Source organism: Pelodiscus sinensis, chromosome 16 (assembly GCF_049634645.1).
Source record: "Pelodiscus sinensis isolate JC-2024 chromosome 16, ASM4963464v1, whole genome shotgun sequence".
Classification (NCBI taxonomy): domain Eukaryota; kingdom Metazoa; phylum Chordata; order Testudines; family Trionychidae; genus Pelodiscus; species Pelodiscus sinensis.
Genome location: NC_134726.1, coordinates 31,013,865 through 31,035,002, shown reverse-complemented (window position 1 = coordinate 31,035,002; position 21,138 = coordinate 31,013,865). Strand labels below are relative to the sequence as shown.

General features: G+C 51.6%; 1 protein-coding gene across 5 annotated transcripts in view; it reads right to left on the bottom strand.

The window, feature by feature from the left end:
- Window positions 1–20,659, bottom strand: part of LOC112543886 (uncharacterized) — a 40,234-nt gene extending 19,575 nt beyond the window's left edge. For 2 of the 5 annotated variants that reach the window (XR_003087173.2, XR_003087178.2), the window contains exons 1-3: window positions 20,254–20,659; window positions 4,232–4,394; window positions 2,711–2,862 (exon numbers count right to left, since the gene is read on the bottom strand). Coding sequence is in view for 1 of the 5 variants with exons in the window: in XM_025179055.2 (XP_025034840.2) it covers window positions 2,711–2,862; window positions 20,254–20,330 (229 nt within the window). In the remaining 4 variants the exon portion in view is untranslated. The remainder of the gene's footprint in view (window positions 1–2,710; window positions 2,863–4,231; window positions 4,395–20,253) is intronic. The other 3 variants (XR_003087175.2, XR_003087176.2, XM_025179055.2) reach the window with 3 other exon arrangements.
- Between the last annotated feature and the right edge of the window lie 479 nt (window positions 20,660–21,138).

Below are 21,138 nucleotides of genomic sequence, written 5' to 3'. Positions count from 1 at the left end.
ACAAGAATGCAGGAGCTTGAACACAGCTGCACGCAGTTATTCATGAAGTGCGGATGCCATCCAGAGAGTTTGTTAAATGCAATTCACCTCCTCTGGAGGGGGGTGTGTGTTAGTCAGAATCCAATTCAGAGAGGAACAAGTCCCCAGTTCAAACCAGGAGCCATAAAAGCTTGTGGCATTCACCGTGGCTTTGTCTACATGGCGAGTTTTTGCGGCAGAAAGTATGCAAATGAGATCGTGATTTATGCTAACGAGTCCCTCATTAGCATATTTTCTGCCGCAAAAACTCGCAGTGTGGACATAGCCTGCCAGATCCCAGTTGTCAAGGGGAGGGACTGACACACAGACATAAAGACAGACAGGCTGTGTCTACACTGCACCCCTTTTCCGGAAAAGGGATGCAGATTAGACCAGTCGGCATTGCAAATCCGCGGGGGATTTAAATATCCCCCGCGGCATTTGCATTAACATTGCTGCCGCTTTTTTCCGGCTTGGGGATAAGCCGGAGAAAAGCGCCAGTCTAGACATGATTCTCCGGAAAATAAGCCCTTTTCCGGAGGATCTCTTATTCCTACTTTCAAAAGGGCTTATTTTTCGGAGAATCACGTCTAGACTGGCGCTTTTCTCCGGCTTATCCCCAAGCCGGAAAAAAGCGGCAGCCATGTTAATGCAAATGCCGCGGGGATATTTAAATCCCCTGCGGATTTGCAATTCCGACTGGTCTAATCTGCATCCCTTTTCCGGAAAAGGGGTGCAGTGTAGACACAGCCACAGAGACTAAAGTTGGCAGTAAATAGGCGCCTTTATAAGACCCAGATATCAGGGCTTTTCCCACAAATTGGGACATCTGGTCACTTGGGCTATATCTATACTGCATTTGTCCGCAAAAGCTTATGCAAATGAGGCACAGAGTAGAATATCGCTGCACTTCATTTGCATAATGAATTAGGGGCTGTTTTTGCACAAGAGGCTTTTGCGCAAAAAGGAGCTGTGTAGACGGCTCCTTTTTGTGCAAAACCCCCCTCTTGCACAAAAGCCGCTCTTCCTGAAAAAATGAGGAAGAATGGATCTTGCTCAAGAGGGGGTTTTGCGCAAAAAGGTGCTGTCTAGACAGCTCCTTTTTGCACAAAAGCCTCTTGCACAAAAACAGCTGCTAATTAATTATGCAAATGAAGCACGGCGATATTCTACTCCACGCTTCATTTGCGTAAGCTTTTGCAGAAGAAGGCTGCAGTATAGCCATAGCCTGTGTGTTTGCCCTGGGCTCGCAGATGGCTTTGGACTCGAGACTGGGATGAAACCAAAACCTAGATCTTAACATCCCTGAATTTTGGGGCTGGTTGGGTCAGGCTTGGATGACTCATTGCCAAGATGAGCCAAAGTGAAACCCCAGAATAGACATGATTAGGGTGACCATATTTCCCTATAGTGATTATGGGGCACCTGGTAAAATTGTTTGTATGCATGTCTGCAGGGGCGGATGAGGGTTTTGCGGGCCCAGGGCAGCACAATTTTGCGGGGCCCCTGTCTTTGACACGGCACATGCGCAGGGCCTCTTGAAGCGCGGGGCCCGGGGCAGTCGCCCTGCTCTATATCCGCCGCTGCATGTCTGGCTGGGCCCCCAGGAGGGAGCTGGCTGCTCCTAGTACCTGGCACCACTTCTCAGGACAACATGGCGAGGGGGAAGCAGGGTCACAGCCCCCTCCCCAGATTCCTGTGAGGGTTCACACCAGAACAGGGCCATCAGCAGCCTTTTGGCATTGTACAGGAAGGAAGGGCTAAGAGCTTCCAGCCACAGGGGTGAGGTTGGGCAGGCAGAGATGACTTGGCCCATGTAGCTGTACAGACGATTTCTTCCCTCCTCTCCCCTTGCCTACGGCTCTCCTGTGGCTAGAAGCAGCTTGTCTACCAGCCACCTTTTGTCCCCTGGCTACTGTGTGGGCTGGAAGGGGCAGGCCTGATGACGGGGTGGGAGAGCAAAGGGGGCAACTGTCCCAGGGCCCGGAGCTCCCAGAAACCACCACTGCTACTGCTGCCACAGTGGTGGCTGGAGCCCCAGACCTTTTATACTGGTGCCGGAGCGCCGTGTTTCATGCTCCACGCGGCTCTGAGAGCTGCAGGAGGGGCAGCATCGTGCTCTGGGTGGCACTGAGGGTTGGCTGGCCCTAGCCCCGCCCCTTCCTCCCAAGGCCCCGCCCCTTTCAGAATTGCAGAGGCAACCCCACCCTACACCTTGCCCAGGGGCCCGTGGAGGCTGTCTGCTCCCCTGGGAAGGGGTTAATTCCTAAGGATGTTCTGTGCACCAAGGGCCAGGGAACCTGACTGCAGTGGCTTCCGCAAAGCCGGTCAGAAAGGAGGCTCTGCAGGAGAGCGTGCCTGAGGGGCAAAGCGGCCCCGTACTGCCTGGGGGCAGGATCTAGGACAGGGATAGTGTGTGAAGAGGGTAGTAAGCCCCTGCTCCAGAGGAAAACAGCTGTGGAGGGGCAGCCGGGCTGAGGACGTGAAGGGACACAGCAGGGAAAGGACAGTGACCAGGGGAGCATGTAAAGGACCGACGGGTGGGCAGCAGAGGTGACACATAACCACCCACCTCCTGAACTTTACTATTCATGGCAGCAAGCAGCCAGTGCCGGCTGGAAATAGGGCGGGGAGCGGGCGAGCCTGTTAGCCAAGAGCAGGCATCCAGCAGGGACTGTACTCATGGACCAACCTGGGGAGCTGCCAGCCCGGCACGCTGCAGCTTTGCCTCGCCACCAGCCTTGTACATCCACCCCGACAGCAGCCAGTAAACCCCCACAACTCACAACTGGAGGATGTGCGGCTGGCAAGCAAGGATCCATCCAGCAGTAGGACCCACCAGTCCTGAAGGAAGGGGAGAAAATACAGGACAATTTGTACATTTTTAAGAAAAAGTAGGGTCACCTGCAGAAAGACTGAAATACAGGCCTGTCCCTTTAAAAATGAGACATCTGGTCATTCTGCATCAGATCCTCATCCACAAGGTGTATTTCTAGTCCCACTTCAGTGACAAAGTGACACGAGCATGACTAGTCTATGCAAGCTCTGCTGCTCAGCTGAGTTCTAGCTGTGCCAAAGGATTTTGCCCCGTTATTGATCAGTTAGTAGAATTATTTTTGTAGCACCTGAGAGCCCCTTTCACGCTGCAAACAGAACAAAAAAGACACTCCTGTCCCCTCCCCTGAGTTATTGCCTATGTCAGTGTTTCCCAGTTTTATTTGGCCACGGAACCCTTTTAAATGCGAAAGAATTTTGCGGAACCCCTAATAACAGTCTAGTATACGGAGCTGAAAAATTAGACCACAAATAAGTAAGGATAATAATAAACAAATGCTAAACAAGGTGATGAGATCATCATTTAGTATAATTGCACATTTTTAAAATCAAAAACCATAATATTAATTATGATTTTTTAAAATCATAAAATATTATTGTAATGGAATTTTCTCGCTGAACTCTTATTTTCACTTAGCGGAACCCCGGTGTTCTGCGGAACACCATTTGGGAAACACTGGCCTACATTATTTTAGGTCCCCGCCTATGGTCAGTGATTTCCTCCAAAGCTGGTGTGTTCTGGGCCCTGTGAATGCCCAGCAGCAAGATATGGGTGACCGCCGCAGTGCACAGGGTCATGGAGAAATCCCTGGGCCAGCCTAGATGGATGATCCCTGCCCATGATCACCAATGGCAAATTAATGAGGCAGAGGAAATGGAGAGTCCTGCTTAGCTTTCTGACCTACTGGTAACACACACGGAAGGAAGACCAGTGCTCCCAGTTATTAGAGGAGCAGGTTTGGGCTGCCTCCCCCTCCCCTGCAGATCCACCAGTGTCCCCCACATTTCATTATCCACTTACTGACTCAGAGCAGAGCTGCAGAGAATGGGCTGGATTGGTTCCTGTTCATAGAATCATAGAATCATAGAGCTGGAAGAGACCTCAGAAGGTCATCAAGTCCAGCCCCCTGCTCTAGGCAGGACCAATTCCAACTAGGCAGGACCAATTCCAACTTACAGATCAGCCCCCTGAAGTGGGGAAGACAAGGCCCGGAGGGGCAGATTTTGCCTGGTAAATGCAAATGCTAGGGTGTGTCCTTCACACTGGACTCTGGTCAGGCTGCACCCCACCCCACAGGCACTGCCCACCCCCATTCCAACAGTCAGGAGGGGAATAGTCAAATCCAGCAGGGCAGGCATCTCTAATGACTGTACATACCTTGGAACGGTCTCAGCTCTTTGCTAACTAGCAATGAAAGGCACTGCTGGCTCCTAGGACAAGCTTGTGGGGTGGGCAAGGGGCATTTTTCTCCCCACATCACTGACCAGGCACAACACAAGAAAGAGGCCCCTCCTCCTGCCATGAGATGTTAAATGGAAGTCTGTGGGTTTATAGTGATAGAAATGTAGCCGTGTTAGTCTGGTGTAGCTGAAGCAAAATACAGGACTATGTAGCACTTTAAAGACTAACAAGATGGTTTATTAGATGATGAGCTTTCGTGGGCCAGACCCACTTACTGTTGATACAGGATAAGCTGCCTTGCTCCCAACACAGTACCCACACATGCAGTGACACCTCGTTGCTGCCTTAACTAAGAGCCACAGACAATAAAACCTCAGCCTAAGCTTTCTCCCAGGCGTGGCTGTTCCTAGGATTTCTCAATGGCTTTTTTGGCTCCAACTTCCTTCTATATTAACTCAGTACCATTGTATGCTCCTGAGCTGGAACAAATTAGATATGCCTGGTCTGTGCGCCAAGGTGAATCGGCAGAATAGCCTGCATCTGTGTGCAAGGTCCTGACACCTAATTAGTTGGAGCAAACTCAAAACAGGCATCACCATAGTCTTAAACATCTAGAGTATGTCTAAGCTAGCCCCCTAGTTCGAACTAGGGAGGCTAATGAGGGTGACTGAAATTGCAAATGAAGCGTGGGATTTAAATATCCCACGCTTCATTAGCATATTCCTGGGCGATCGCCACTTTTGGAAATTGACTAGCCCGGAATAACTGCCCACGTCTACACGCAGCAGTGAAATGGGAGTTCGAAGTAAAGCCCTAACTCGAATTAGCTGTTATTCCTCCTGGAGTGAGGTTTTAAATCCCTCATATTTAAATCCCGCGCTTCATTTGCAATTTCGGTCACCCTCATTAGCCTCCCTAGTTCGAACTAGAGGGCTAGTGTAGACGTACCCCTAGTGATTAAATGTCTCTTCCTGGTGCGTGTGCCCCTGCGCTGGACTGCTGAACACTCCTTTCTTCTCCTCTGCTTTTCCTTCGGCAGAGCTGTCAGACTAACAGGGAGAGGACATGCTTTGGGGTTCCTATGTTCTTTCCTCACATCGCAGAACAATACATTTCAAACTACTCGTGCTAAGTGTTTGTACAGGACTAAGCATGATGGGACCCTAGGTGCTACCACAACACACGTAACAAATAATAACTCCCAGTAACCAAAAGCAACTCTGCCACAGGACCTTTGGGGCTTGCTCCTACTATTGATTTCACACAGAAGCCACTCAGGTTGTGTCTAGACTACATGGTTTTGTCAACAAAGCAGCTTGCTTTGTCGACAGAACTGGATGTAGTCTAGACGCTCTTTGTCAACAGAAGCTTTGTCGACAGTATCTGTTGACAAAACTTCTGTCGACAAAACCCTGTAGTCTAGACGTACCCTCAGATACCCCGGGTATGGGTGTCAGAACAAAACACTTAATTCAAATTAGCTAATTCGAACTAAGCTAATTAGAATTAGTGCATCTAGACTTAAAAACTAGCGCATCCACACTGATTGGACACTGGGTCGCATTTAAGGGCAGCTGAAACCGGTTCCGGCAGGGCATCAGCTCAGTAGTTGCTTTGTGTGGCTGCTGTCTGAGGCTATCTGAGGCTCGTGCTTAAAGGGACCCCCTTGGACAGCTGGTTCTCAGCTTTTCCGCTTGCTTGCCTACCTCGCCGAGGGACAGCAAAGCGTTTTTCTCTCCACCTGCCTGTGTCGGTGCTTCCCATTGGGGACGCCGCCGCAGTTGGCACCATGGAGCCAGAGCTCACCCTGGGCATGCTGCTACAGTTTTTGGACTTGCTGCTGCAAGCCTGCCAGCAACAGGTGGAGGCTGCCTTGCAGCACCTGGTGCACGTCAGCCCCCTGCCTCTCCCCCTGGCCTCCCCGGGTGTCGTGGAGGAGTGGCAGCAGCGCCCAGATGCCAGCATGCCCCGCTGCATCTGGTATCTGGACACCTGCAGTGACTAGTGGGACCGCATTGTCCTGGAGTGCTGGGGAGACCAACAGTGGACCCAGAACTTCAGGATGAAGAAGGACACCTTCCTGGAGCTCTGCGAGTGGCTCGCCCCTGCTCTGCGGTGACGGGACACTCGCATGAGGCCCGCCATCCCCCTCCAGAAGCATGTGGCCATCGCCCTGTGGAACCTCTCCACGCCAGACAGCTACCAATCCGTCGGGAACCAGTTCTGTGTGGGGAGATTCACCGTCGGAGCAGTGCTCATGGAGGTACGGCACCCACCGGCCACTGGGCCGGGGGGCAGAGGGGCTGCAAGGAGGGAATGGGCCACCCCAGGGAAAATGGGGATAGGAGGAGGCGAAAGTGCCCTGCATCGGAGGGTTCGGTCTGTCCCGGCCGTACTACATGCCACCTGCAGGGGTTGCTTCCGGAAGTGGGGCGCGGGGCAGTGCCAGGGAACAAACACTCCCAGCCACCTGGGTGCCCCAGTGATTCGTGGTTTGCTGAGTCTCTCTGCAGGTGGTCAAGGCCATCAACCGGGTGCTGCTCTGCAGGGTGGTCCGCCTCGCCGACCTGGAGGCGGTCATCCAGGGGTTCAGCGCCCTCGGCTTCCCCAACTGCGGCGGGGCCATCGATGGGATGCACATCCCCATCTGTGTCCCGGAACACCAGGCCTCCCAGTACATCAACTGCAAGGGGTACTTCTCCGTCCTCCTGCAGGCCGTGTGTGACCACCGGGGCCAGTTCACGGACATTATTGTGGGCTGGTCCGGCAAGGCACACGACGCCAGGGTGTTCCAGAACTCCTCCGTGTGCCAGAGGCTGCAGTCCAGGACTTTCTTCCCCGACTGCCACATCAGGGTCGGGGACGTGGACATGCCCGTCTGCCTGGTGGGGGATGCAGCCTACCCCCTACAGCCCTGGCTGATGAAGCGCTACACGGGGCACCTCAACCCCTCCCGGCAGGCCTTCAATGCCAGGCTCACCAGGGCCTGCATAGTGGTCAAGGGGGCCTTCGGACACCTGAAAGCACAATTTAGGTGTCTCCTCACCCGCCTCGACCTCGCTGAGCACAATATCCCTCCTGTGGTGGCAGCATGTTGTGTGCTGCACAATTTATGCGAGAGGAAGGGGGAGGCTTTCCTGCCAGCCTGGATGGCTGAGGCTGACTGCATGGCTGGCCAGTATGTGCAGCCCTGCACCGCTACCATCCGGGAGGCCCAGCAGGGGGCTGTCCGGATCCGGGAATCCCTGCAGGAGAGCTTCTAGGTGGAGGAGGACTGAACTCTCTCTGCATGCCCCCCTGGGGCCTTCTTCCACCCTCCCCTCCTTCCCCTTTCCTCTCCCTAACCACCCTTCCTAATGTCAAATAAAGACACCTGTTTTTCCAACAAAAATCTCTTTTTATTTTACATAACTGGGGTGGGGGAGGGAGGAGTGAGGGTGAAAGAGGGGAGGGAAAACCTGGGAGGAGGGAGCTGGAAAGGAATGGAAGGGGAGGAAGGGAAGGGAAAGCTCAGGGTTGGGGGTCCTGCTGACTCTTCCGTCTTGCAGCACTGCGGGTGTGAGGGCATCAGAGGGGAGTGGGTGTGGAGGGTGGGACAGGAGGGATGGGGGGTGTGGAGGAAGCGGGAGGAGGAGCATGGGTGGAAGGAGAAGCGAGAGCTGGGGCGGCCACAGGGGCTGGAGCAGGAGGAGGCGGGAACCTGTCCTCCAGGGTCTGGAGGTGACCTCTGAGGGCATGGCTCTGCTCCTCCAGCACCTCCAAGTTCTGCTGCTGCAGCCGCAGGTCCTCCCGGACCCAGTGCTCCTGGATGCGGATCTGGTGCTCCAGTAACTGCAGGTACTGCCGGTGGTAGTCCTCCAGGTTCCTGATGCACCTGCTGGCCCAGGTGCGGGTAGCTGTTGCAGGTGGGGTGGTGCACCCTGCAGTCCAAGGTGCTGCAGTTGTGGTGAAACAAGAGCAGTGGTCAGTTCTCCCTGGGGAAATGGTGGGTGAAACCCAGCACCCCTCTGCAAGGCGAGGTCGGCATGTGGGGAACGGGCCAGGGCCCCTGCAAGACACCCAGTTGTTGCTCCATGGTGGGCAAGGCACGAACTATGTAGTTCGGACTAGGCTTCCTAGTCCGAACTACCGTTACTCCTCATTCCACGAGGAGTAACAGTAGTTCAGACTAGGAAGCCTAGTCCGAACTACCTAGTTCATGCCGCGTGTAGCCGCGCGGCACGGGGTTTGAACGAGCAGGGATTTAAAAATGGCGGCGCCCAGTTTATGCAAATGAAGCCCGGGAAATTCAAATCCCGGGCTTCATTTGCAAGTGCGGTATGCCTACATTACCCCGCTAGTTCGAACTAGCGGGGTAGTGTAGACATACCCTGATTCAGGTCATGGCACTTCTCCGGGTGTCATGGCCACTCACAACACCACACCCGCACACTCACCAACACACCCACAATCCTAGGAATATTCTGATAGAAGAACAGAAGTCACCCAGGGCCTTTTCTGTGGTGCTGAAACTGATTGGCACCCATCACTAATTAATCCAAGACGAGGAGCTAATTCAGGACCTTGATTATCACTTTGCATAATTAAAAAAAAAAAGACAATCAGCAGCGGGAGCAATGGAAGGAACCTGCTAATCAGCGGCAGTGCCTTGATGGGCTCAGTGCTTGAGTTTGCTCCTGCTGATCCAGGCTATTTAAAGAGGTGGGGTCGGAGTGAAAGGCTCACTTTGAAGCCAAACAGGGAAGAGCTCGGTGATAGGGAACAAAACGCTGCCCTGTGACAGTGCTTCTCTGTCACGCTCTCAAAGCACTCGACCAGCACTTATGAACTTAGCTTCCCAGGAACACTTGGAGGCGCATTATTGATGGGGACACCAATGCACAGTGAGGTTATGTGATCTGTCTGCAGGGCTGGTGACAGACTTTGCTGGGCCTGGACAAGATGGGGGGGCTCAGCTCTGGGCCCCCCAGAAGGAGCAGGGCCTCAGGGAGAAGGTCTAGTCTCTCCCACCTAGCCCTTAGCACTACCCAGACCACACTGTGTGGGGCTCCAGAGACAATTTAAAGGGCCAGTGTCCTGGTTGCTGCTGCCATAGTAATAGTGGCAGCCCAGAGCCTCAGGCCCTTTTAAATCACCGGGCCCCAGGACAGCTGACCTCTTTGTCACCCCTGTTGGCACCCCTGTCCGCCTGACAAGTTAGTGGCACAGCCAAGAACAGGTTACATGCTACCTGTTAACACAAGTGGTACCATATGGCCAACTGTATGCGTCACAATCTGCCCCACGTTGTATTTCACTCACACTGATTTCCTTCTCCAGACCTGAAGCAGAGCTCTGTGAAGCTTGTACTTTCTACCAACTGATGTAAGCCAGAGGTGTAGCGAGGGTGTTATGTGCCCGGGGGCCAAGACAAAATTTGCACACACCCCTGACACCGCCACCGTGAGGCGGGGCCCCAAACCTGGCGCACATCTGAGCCCAACCCTGGGGGCGGGGAGCTTGTATCGTGTCTTCCCTCGCCCCCTCCAGTTTGGGGCCGGGGCCCTGCATGCACTAACCTGCTGGTGGAGATGGAGGAGGGTCAGGCTGGGGGAGGAGGGTCGGATGGGGGTGGAAAGGCAGAGAGGAGGCTCCAGCTGGCGGTGGCGGGTGGAAGAGGAGCAGGCGAGCCGAGGGATAACAGGGGGAGCGGAGGGGAACTAAAGTAGTGCCCCCCTGGCATGGTGCCCGGAGGCAACTGCCCCTCCCCCAGCCCCCTCTTCGCTAGGCCACTGATGTAGACCCAGTAAATTATTTTTTAAACATTTCGTGGGGCTTATGTTCTTCAGGGAGCTCAGAAAACACTTATTTGGACACCTCCAGTGCAGGTGCATTCCCATTGAAGCATCTGGCACCAGCTACTTGGGTACTGTGCTAGATGGGCCATTGGTTGGACCCAGTTCTTATGTTCTTAGGAAGTCATAGTCTCCCCCATCTTACCCCCTCCCCCGCCCCGCATTATACATACACACACAGTGTAGCGGAACACATCCTAGCAGAAAACATCTTACTGGGCTCAGCAGTAAGAGTCACCCAGCCTAACGTGGGATTTTACAAATCTGAAGCAGCCCAGGCTGTATCTCACCACCTCACTGATAAATTAGCTCACTCCCAAGCTCGCCTGAAAAAATATTTTCTCCCTTGCCTATGGCTCCTAAGTTCTGTGTCTCCCTGGCCCTCTCTAGCTACTGTTAATTATTACGTATTGCTAGAAGATTTACCCAGCGTTGCTCAGGTCCCTCAGGAAGCTGGGGGTGTGGGGATTGCAGGAGTCAGGGCTGGGGGCGGGGTGAGAGGGTGTTCAGCACAAGGGCTGTGTGTGTGGGGGGGTGCATGAGTCAGGGTTGGGGGGCATGAAGGCGCTTACGGCACGGGGCTCAGGGTGTAGGAGGTGCAGGAGCTGGCAGGGGCTGTGCTGCCCAGGTGGCAGCTCCCTGGGGCTGACCACAGTAGGGGCTCCACTGCCTGGATGGTGAATCCCCAGGGCTTGCCACGGTTGGGGCTGCACTGCCTGGAGGCCACTTCCCGGGGCTGGTCATAGCAGACGCCTTACTGTTCAGGTGGTGGGCAGGAAGCTTACCTCCATCCCTGCCTCCTGCTGGCCCAGTGGGGTTATAGCTGTCCCGGTCCCCATCACTGGTCCCTTGTTGCCCCCTGTGGTCATTACACAGTATAACTGTCCCTGCTAGCGTCCCCTTCTTTTCCATGTTATGGAAAACAATCACATTTCAGGGACATCCCCTTGTCCTGGCACAACCACACCCTGGCCTTGCTTTAAGTTATGATAATTGGAAGCTGCAGACCAAATTTGGTCGTCCTAGCTCTTACCATTGAGTAGGAGTTCTTGAACAAATGGACAGAGGGACAGACAGACGCACACACCCACAGACAGACTAGACTCTCTCAGATATATGGTAAATGTAACTCTGCAAAGCACTTTGGGGATGCAATTAGCATAGCTGCTAATATGAAACTGAACCTGCCGCTTGCCCAGGTAGACTTCTGTGCCCAGGAAGAGCCTGTGCTGGATTTATTAAAATGGACTCAAGGAGGCGGAATGGCTCGGGGGATGGGTGTTGAGCCGTAACGCTTGTACCAGTTGGCTGCTGGTTTAAATCCAGCCTTGACCAGTAGCGGGTGAAAATGATTCTTCATCCACCGGTGTTTTGTCGTGCTGCAGTGGCTGTCTGATACCGTGGGCTTCTCTGGCTGCTGCTTGATCTGTGTTGATAGTCAAGCCAGGGTTTCTTGTCTGTAGCCGGCCCGACTCTCGCTTGGTCTTACACATTTACCCCCACAGTCAGAGCTGGTGAGTCAGAACCAGGCTTGCTGAGGAGGGGACGGGTGGGAAAAGGGGCAGTTGTCCCTGAGTCTGGTGATTCCGCTGCTGTTACTGTGGCTTTAAATCGCCACCAGAGCGTCGTGCCATGTACTCTGTGTGGCTCTGAGGGGTGGGCAGGGGATGTGGAGGGTTAGCTACCCTGGCCCTTCCGCCCAAGGCCTCGCCCCTTCTGTTGCCCAAAGGCCCATGCAGGCTGTCGGCTCCCCCGGTCAGAGCTGAGCCTGGGTAACAGGGGTAGATTACATCCAAGAAAAATGTGAGTGGCCACTGTTGTGCCTGGTGTGCCCACAGGTGCTTGGATTAGGGGTGCTGCCACACCCCCTGGCTTCAAGTCCTTTCCATCATAGCCAGGGTTTTCCGTCTGGTTCAATGGCTCTCGGCACCCATTGTTCCAGCCCCCCCAGGTGTGACACAACTCACCCTCCACCACAGCACTAGCTTAGTCCTCCGCCGACGCAGTCCGCCATTGCCCAGAACGGCAGCTGTGAGGACGGGTCCGACTCGTGGATCTCCATCACGCCAGTAGAGACAGGCCTGGGAATGAAGCCAAGCTGCTGTGTGCAAAGCCTCCAGCTGTCACCATGACGCCTGAGGCAGCACGTCTGTGCTTCGCTCCCATCCGGCCCTTTGATTGGCCGTTCCTGGCTACTGTGCCTGCTATCACTCAGCCTTCCCCCAATCTCTTTTGGGGGTAAAACCCCAGATACCTTTGCTTGTCCAGAGGACACTTTGGCTTGCACCAGACTTCCCAGGCAATTTGTTTGGCCTCAGCCTTGCTCTCTGTCAGGCTCCCAGCATTCCCAGGCCTTTCTCTCAGGCGTTATTCAACAAGTGCTGTTCACAAAGGACATGGAAAGAGGAGGTCGCTTATGAAAGAGACAACCCCATGAGTGGCGGGTGAAGGCCCAGCTGGGGAAAGCAAACCCCAGCCCCACCCCTTCAACAACCTTTCTCCCCCTTCCCATGGGGCTAAGCCCCATCCAATTGCAGCCTTTTCCTTCCTGGCCACCTGGAGTGCTGGGGCTGCTGTGTGGTGTTCCCAACCCTCCCGGCAGCCGGAAGCCAGCCTGCTGCACCACAGCCTCAGCCTTTCCCGGCAACTAGGGGGCTGAGCTGTCATGCCACAGCCCTGGTCTTCCCTGATGGCTGGGGCATGTAGTCAGTTTTGGGAAGGCAATGCCTTTCCTTGCCTACATTACCCACTGCCTAGGGACAACCCCTCCCTCGTGCTCATATCAGTGGACAGCACAGAATGTACCGTGCTTGGCCCCAGCACTGGGGTCACATCTCTCTGGCAGTCTTGAAAGGTTGCCATGAGACCCCCACAAGAGGTGAATTGGACCAAGGGGGGTAAGCTAAGACTGAGAGAGGGTTACACAGGCTGTGGGCAACGCTCTTCCTAAGGAAAGCAGCTGCCTCCAAGGAATTACTCCTGTTTAGGTCCTGCCTGGTACCACCAAGCCTCCACCGAACTGAGCATTTTCAGCCCTAATTGTGGGTGACTCCGAGCTCCTTTCTCCTCACTCCACCTGTTTCCACACGCAGCTGCCAAGGCTTGGGACTGGGCTGGTCAGGAAGAGAAACTACCCATTTGAACTATGGACTTTCTGCAACAGGGCCACTGGCAATCAGCGGAACCAGTGGTCTGGGGAGCTATGTCGGCTGCAAATGGCAAAGCTCCCGCCAGTCCTTCAGGGAGCAGCGACCCAGGTCTTTGTGAGCAAACTCAAAACCACAGAGCCTCTCTCCGCACCCTGCACTGCTGCTTCCCATCTTTCTATCTTGGGCACTTCTTCAGTGAAGTCAGCAGGGATCCAGTTCTTGGGCAATACCAAAAGTGGGTGAGTGTCAAACAAGAGTCAAACGACACCAGAACCTAGAGAAGTGAGAGCAGTGAAGCTTGGAGCTTACTGAAGCAGCTCAGGTCCGGATACGTATTAAGTTCTGAACCTAAAGAGCGGAGCTGAATGGCCTTGAAACTGAAGGTGGGGCTGTCGCACCCAGCACTGCAGGACATTGGAATGACTTTCATCTTGTTCTCTTAATATTAGACTTCAAAGTGCCGCCACTCAGCCGTCCCCCAATCTCCTTTGTCTGGAGCAGGGGAGAGAGGGGGGACGACCAAAACCAAAACAAAATAAAAAAAGGACTTGTCCAGATGGCACTTTATCTTGCACCAGACTTCCCAGACAATTTGTTTGGCCTCAGCTTGCTATCCATTAGCCTTCCAGCATTCCCACTCCTCTCCCTCAGATGTTATTAAACGCACCCCAGGGTCTTGGGTCATGTTACTGCACGTTATAATCAAGGTATCCACATACTCTGGGGCGGGAGCAGCCAAAATTCTCCAGCTAGGACTTTGGATTCTGCCGAAGCTTTGGGGCCATTTTTTTAAATTGTATGTAACTCAATAAAATCTTCAAACATAAATAACACAGTGAGCACAGCAGTCCCCGTGCTATTAGTTGTTGCAGTCAATTTGTTTGATGTTGTCCCTACAGTCGTAGTTTTCAGTATGCCCCAGATTCTCATCATTAGGTTCCAGAATCAACAACCGAGACCCATGAGGTGGTTCACACCTCTCAAAGCCACTGTTTCAGGCTTTCTGCAGATGAAGACAGACATTGCTCCCTCTGCTACATGCTGTTCGTATTTATCTTTGCAGCCAGGAGGGCTGGAAACAATTTGTTTCAAAATGAGAGCTGAGACATTAGAGCAGGGCTGGGGAACCTTTTTTGGGGGGGGGGGTCGGGGCCACTGATCCACAGAATCCACAAATCACAAGCGAGAGGCAAAGAAAAAAAACCCAACAACCAAACTCTCACTCACATGGCCCCCAACTGAGAAGGAGAAAGACTCTCTCCACATTCCCCAGAGCCTAAGGGGGCCCAGGCTAGTAGAGTTTGTGTGCTCCAACCCCACAGAGGAGGTGGTGGGAGTGGGACTGGAGTACCAGCATGGGCTCCCCAATGCTGGGTGGGGAGAACCCCATGCCTTGGGGGCCAGATCCAGGCAAGCCACGGGCCGCATACAGTCCCTGATCCTTGGCTTCCCATCCCTGCATTTGAATAAGGATTGGCTTTCAGGGGGAATTCTGGGCTGCGGAATCTAGAATGCATAGATCCCTGGCTATAATGGCCACAGAAAAGGTACAGGAACAGGGTGGGAAGAAAAACAAACCTAAAGAAACAGGGTAGGAAGGAAAACAAACCTGAAGAAACAGGGTAGGAAGGAAAACAAACCTGAAGAAACAGGGTAGGAAGGAAAACAGACCTGAAGTGCACATTAAAAAATGTTTCAAAATCACAACAATCATGAGAAAACAAAACGAACAGCAAAGGATGCTGGGTAACAGTATGTAAATTACCGTGGCAGTAGCCAGACTGATTTCTTAAAAATCTCCAGTTCTGTTAGCATTACTAATAGGAAAATCTACTTTTCTGCCTCTCTGACAATTTGCAAAGTAGTTCCCAGACTACCTTGCGATTCCACTTCTCCTTATTAATGTATCCAGGCATCTTCCAGGCAGGGGCAGTGAGTCCCCATAACTAATGTGTCAGTCAGCTCTGTCACTCAGGAACACTGGAAGGCAGGATTTTACTCTCTGATTTCTCCATTGGGATCTTGGCACAACTCATCCGGCTTTGCAAACACACAATTGCAGGATTTGTTGTTCTCCTCGCTGCCACCACACATAGTCCGTCTGCCAGCCCGTCTCTTTTGCTCATGCTCTCACTTGGACAAGAAATCCTCCCGTACATTTTAATGCCCATGAGTCTTAATGCATCTAACTGCCCCCTTGAGCTCCTCCAATCACTGAGTGACACACCAGGAAATAGATCCAGACAGGACTAGTCTCAGTTCCCTATTCAAAATCCTTCATATATCACTAAGATTACAGTGCAAAGAGAAGAGGCACTTCCAGCAGAACCTTTCCATCAAAAGAAATACAGCAACAAGACAGGGAGAGATTTTTATCAGGAGCGCCACCAGCCAAGCCAATTCAAAGGAAGCGGCCAGTGTTGAAAGCCTTCCCTTTCCAGTATTGGGCCCCGTCCCCCAATCTTAATCAGCCTGGGCGTGCATGAAGTATAAGGCTTTATTGGAGATGTCAGTGCTATTGACACGTGCAACGCATTAAACGCCTTACCGAGGATTTGCATAAATCAGGGAGGAAGGCAGAGCACGGAGAAAAGGATCAACAATGGCACACTGAAAGTGCTGAAGTGCTTTAAAAAAAACTGATAAAGGAATAAACCAGTTAAGAGAATCCATTACTCGCACACCAGTTTATTCAAATCCTGTTTGACTGGAAAGCCTCTTAAAATGATCACTTGGTCATGTGTTAAATTCCTAATTGAATAATCTGTTCATTACGTATTCCTCTCTCCAGAGCCACACACGGCACACCTGGTAGGTGGCAGAGACTGATAAAGCAAAGGTCTGTGGGGCTCAGCTTTGCCAGGAGGAGCTGTCAGAGAGAATTATGAGAACTGTTTTGGTGAAACTATCACTAAATCGGGGGTTCTCAAAGTGGGGATAGGGACCTTTCTGGAGGTGACGAGGTGATTGCATGGGGGGTTGTGAGCGGTCAGCCTCCACCCCAAATGCCGCTTTGCATCCAGCATTTACAAGGATGTTAAATATATATTTAAAAAGTGTTTTTAATTGATAAGGGGGTGTCTCGCACTCAGAGGTTTGCGATGTGAAAGGAGTCGCCGATCCGAAAGTTTGAGAAGCACTGCACTAAATCAAGCAAACATCTTGCAGGGTGGGGCGGGTGTATGAAAAGCTTAGCCACACTGAAAGGAAAAGGAAGAAGATTATAAAATGCAGAGAGGGGCTCTGGATCCCAATTCTGCTCTAATCCACTCTGAGTTTGGGAGGGTTTGGATCTGAGCCATACTCATTACAGCCAGAGATTATGCCACGCTCTCGCAAAGAAACTCAGGAACCACCTTCTCAGCATTCTATACAACACATGGAAGAAAATCAAGGAGGAGCTCTCAACATTAGAAACTCTCGTAAAAAACCAAGCTTCCACACACACCTCCTCTTCTCCAGACTTTACAAAACTCAACAAACCACCTACAAGGATCACTTCATCTCCCTTCAGAAGAAAAAGGCTATCCAAACTCCTACATGCTGCAGGATCTCTTGTTCCCGATACTTTCAACTCACCTAGCAACATTGTCAACCTATCCAACCATTCTCTTAGCTCGGCAAGGGAATCTGTCCTATCTTGAAGACTCTCCTTCTGCCCCACAGCCCCTATGAATATGATTCAGTTCTGTGGAGATTTGGAAGCCTATTTTTGCCGCTTCCACCTAAAGAATATTTCCAACACACCGATGTACAACACACTGACCTTGCTGCTGCCCCCTGCCAATCCCACAAGAGGAAGGCTTCTGTGTGGACACCTACTAACAGCCAAAGCGGTGAGGAGTCCTGTGGCACCTTATAGACTAACTGAAGTGTTGGAGCATAAGCTTTCATGGGCAAAGACCCACTTCATCAGATACATGCCTCTGACGAAGTGGGTCTTTGCCCATGAAAGCTTATGCTCCAACACTTCAGTTAGTCTATAAGGTGCCACAGGACTCCTCGCCGCTTTTGCAGATTCAGACTAACACGGCTACCCCTCTGATTACGGCTGTTAGTAGTATGAGAGTCTTGACTCCTACATCGATTGCTTCCACAAACATGCCCGGGCTGACATTGTCAGCAAACAACATCATATAACACATAATCTCAGTCATGCAGAACACAATGCTACACACAGCCCCAAAAACAATTCTAACATCACAATCAAGGATCCTGACAAAGGGGGTGCTGTAATCATCATGAACAAGGCTCGACAAATCATATAATCTACTTGCCCGTGGTGAGTAGATTACAAGCCGGCGCAGCGCGATTTGCGCATGCGCAGCTCGCAGAACCGTGTGGCTGGTGAGCAGGGCTCGCTGCCGCTTGGCGAGCCCTGATCATGAACAGAACAGATGATGAACAGGAGGCGACCAGACAACTCACCAACACCAAATTCTACAAGCCTCTCTCCTGTGATCCCACTAAAGAATGCCAAAAAAACCTGAAACAACTGCTCATGAAGCCACCTGATGCCGCTCAGGGCCAAATTTACACTAATATCCCCCACCCCCCAATCCCTGGCCAGGAGTTTTCTATCTGCTACCCAAGATACACAAACCTGGAAATTCTGGATGACCCATCAACTCAAGCATGGGCACACTTACCAAAGGATTATCTGGCGATAGTGACTCTCTCCTCAGACCCTATGCTACCAGCACTCCTAGCTATCTTCAAGACACCACTGAATTCCTGAGGAACCTACAAAACATCAGTAATCTTCCTGAAAACACCATCCTGGCCACCATGGACGTAGAAGGTCTTTACACCAACATTCCACACAAGGACAGATGACAGGCTATTAGGAACACCATTCCCGATGACAGCACTGTACACCTGGTTACAGAGCTCTGCAACTCACCCACAACTACTTCTGATTCAGAGACAATTTGTATCTTCAAGTCAGCGGCACAGCCATAGGCACCCACATGGCCTCACAATATGCCAACGTCTTTATGTCTGACCTTGAACAATGTTTCCTCAGCTCTCTACCCCTAGTACTCTTACTCTATTTACGCTACATTGATGACGTCTTCATCCTATGGACCCATGGGAAAGAGACCTTTGAAGAATTTCACAGGGATTTCAACAACTTCCACCCCACTATCAATCTCAGCCTGGATCAATCCATACGAGAGATCCACTTCCTTGACACTACAGTACAATTAAATGATGGACAAATTTCCACCACCCTATCCCAGAAACCTACCGACCGCTGCATTAACCTTCATGCCTCTAGCTTCCATCCCAGACACATTTCTCAGACTATTGTATACAGCCAAGCCCTAAAATACAACTGGATTTGCTCCAATCCCACAGACAGAGAAAAACACCTACAAGATCTATATAGAGCGTTCTTAAAACTGAAATATCCACCTGTAGAAGTGAAAAAACAGATTGACAGAGCTAAAAGTGTACCCAGACACGAACTACTTCAAGACAGGCCAAAAAGAGAAAACAACAGAATTCCACTTGTCATTACATACAGCCCACAACTTAAACCCCTCCAACGCATTATCAACAATCTACAGCCTATCCTGGAAAATGCCCCTTACTCTCACAGGCCTTGGGGGACAAAGCAATCCTTGCCTACAGACAACCCCCTAACCTCAAACAAATTCTTTACAGTAACCACACAACACACCTCCATCATAATCATCCAGGAACCCACCCCTGCAATCAGCTCCGGTGCCAACTCTGCCCACACATGTACACAAGCAATTTCATCACTAGACCCCACTACATCAGGGGCTCATTTAACTGCACATCCACTTACGTGATCTATGCCAGCAATGCCCCACTGCCATGTATATTGGCCAAACTGTTCAGTCTCTACCGGAAAGAATTAATGGACACAAATCAGATATCCAAAAAGGCAGCACACAAAAACCGGTTGGAGAACACTTTAATCTGCCTGGGCACCTATTAATGGATCTCCAAGTCACCATGTTGTTTCTTGCCAATTCCACAAGCCAAATACACAGGGAAGGGTTGGAACTTACAAATTTAATTATTATCAGAATGGAATGAACAGAGATATCGACTGGCTCACACAATACCTTCCACATCTTAATGACTTAACCAACCAACCAAACACTGGAGGTGCTAATTGTTCTTATCAGCCTCCGGTAACTACTTGAACAATCTATTCACTGTCTTTTTTCTCCTTTTTTTCCTCCTTCTCCCTCTTCCCAATTCCCTTCTTTATTCTTGGATCTGGACTTTTAATACTCCAGTCATCTGAAGAAGTGGGTTGTGCCCATGAAAGCTCACGATACCATCGACATGTTTTGTTAGTCTTTAAGGTGCTACTAGACTATTTGTTGGTTTTTAAGTTTTTCCATTAGAGAGATACAGGCTCAACCTATGAAATTCAGGATGCAAAGCTCCCGTTGAGTTTGGGCTCCTCCTCAAGCAAGCGCTCTCATCTTTAAGGATATGAATTTTGCAGCAATGCACTGCTACTCAGCAGCCTGTTGTTGTGTAAAACACCCACCCAAGCTTTGGAAGTGAATGTGCTGGCTCTAGCAAGAGCTTCAGAGCCACCCTTGGGAGAACCTGCTCTGCTCTCCTTGGAAGAAACAAGGTCACCCTTCCAGCTACAAATGGCCTTGGCCTTAAAGAAAAAAACATGTCTGCCACCTTTCCATCCCAGCACACGTGTGCTCCAGCCGACAGCCGTCCGGGAAGCTCTATCAAAGACCATGCTTTTGTAGAAATTAAACATTCCACACAAACTTCTGCTGCTGAAATATTGGCACCTGGAAATTAGCGCAAAGACAACAGCACATAGCAAATTTAACCCCCGCCCCCCACAAAACCTATTCTTGAGCAAAAAGCCACCGCACAGTTTTTACAGTCATTAGGTAGCAGTAGATTCAACTCTGCCAGCTGCTCGATCTAAAAAAAAACCCACTGTCAAGCAGCCAAACCAACACAAAGCAGGCTGACAGTAGCAGGCTGAAACACTGACCGCAGATGGCCGTGGGAGACAATATGTAACCAGGAGCACCTTGGGTTACAGCAGAGGCTGTGTAGATACAGATCCATGCTCTCTGTAGGAAGGGAGACCCACTTGAGTTCTGCAGGCACCAGCACTCGTGGGTTTTGCACCAGATCCTATGAGATGCTGCATTCCTCCTGCATGGTGGAGCGACCCCCTTCAGGGCCTCTGTGTAAACCTCTTCAGTGTGTCCTTGAGCAGACTCCTTTTCCCTTCGAAACCTTCCTTAAGAGAAGAGAAAATCAGTGTTTGCAAATCCGCCTCCACCCTGGCGTGGCATGAAAGGCGTTTCCCAGACACTCGCTCCCCCTTGTCGTCACCCTCTGCTACTCCGACGCCGGATCTAATGTGTGCACATGATACATTCATTGAATCCGTTCTGCAAAGCAACTGAAAACAACCCGGCTCCTCAACAAACTCTTGAATGCCGGAGAGGAATTGATGGCTCAAAAGCAGGAGACACCGCTCGACGATGTTCAAGTCCTGGATAGGGTTGCCAATTTCTAATTAGACAAACCAGAACACTCCTTCCCCACCTGGTCCCCACAGCCCTGCTTCTGCCTCACCCTTTCTCTGAGCCCCTTGCTCGCTCCATCCCCCTCCCTCCCTTATTCACTTTCCCTCACCCTCACACACTTTCACAGAGCTGGGGCAGGGAGCTAGGGAGCAGGGGACTGAGAGCTCTAACTAGGGGTGCAAGATCTGGGGTGGGGCTGGGCATGAGGATTTGGGGTGTGGGAGAGGGCTCTGTGGCATTGGCGAAGTAGTGGAGATGGCCAAAGCAGTCACCACAAAGGCATCTGGGAGAGGAGAGATGGAAGGAAACAAAACAGTATTTAAACTGGGGCAGATTAA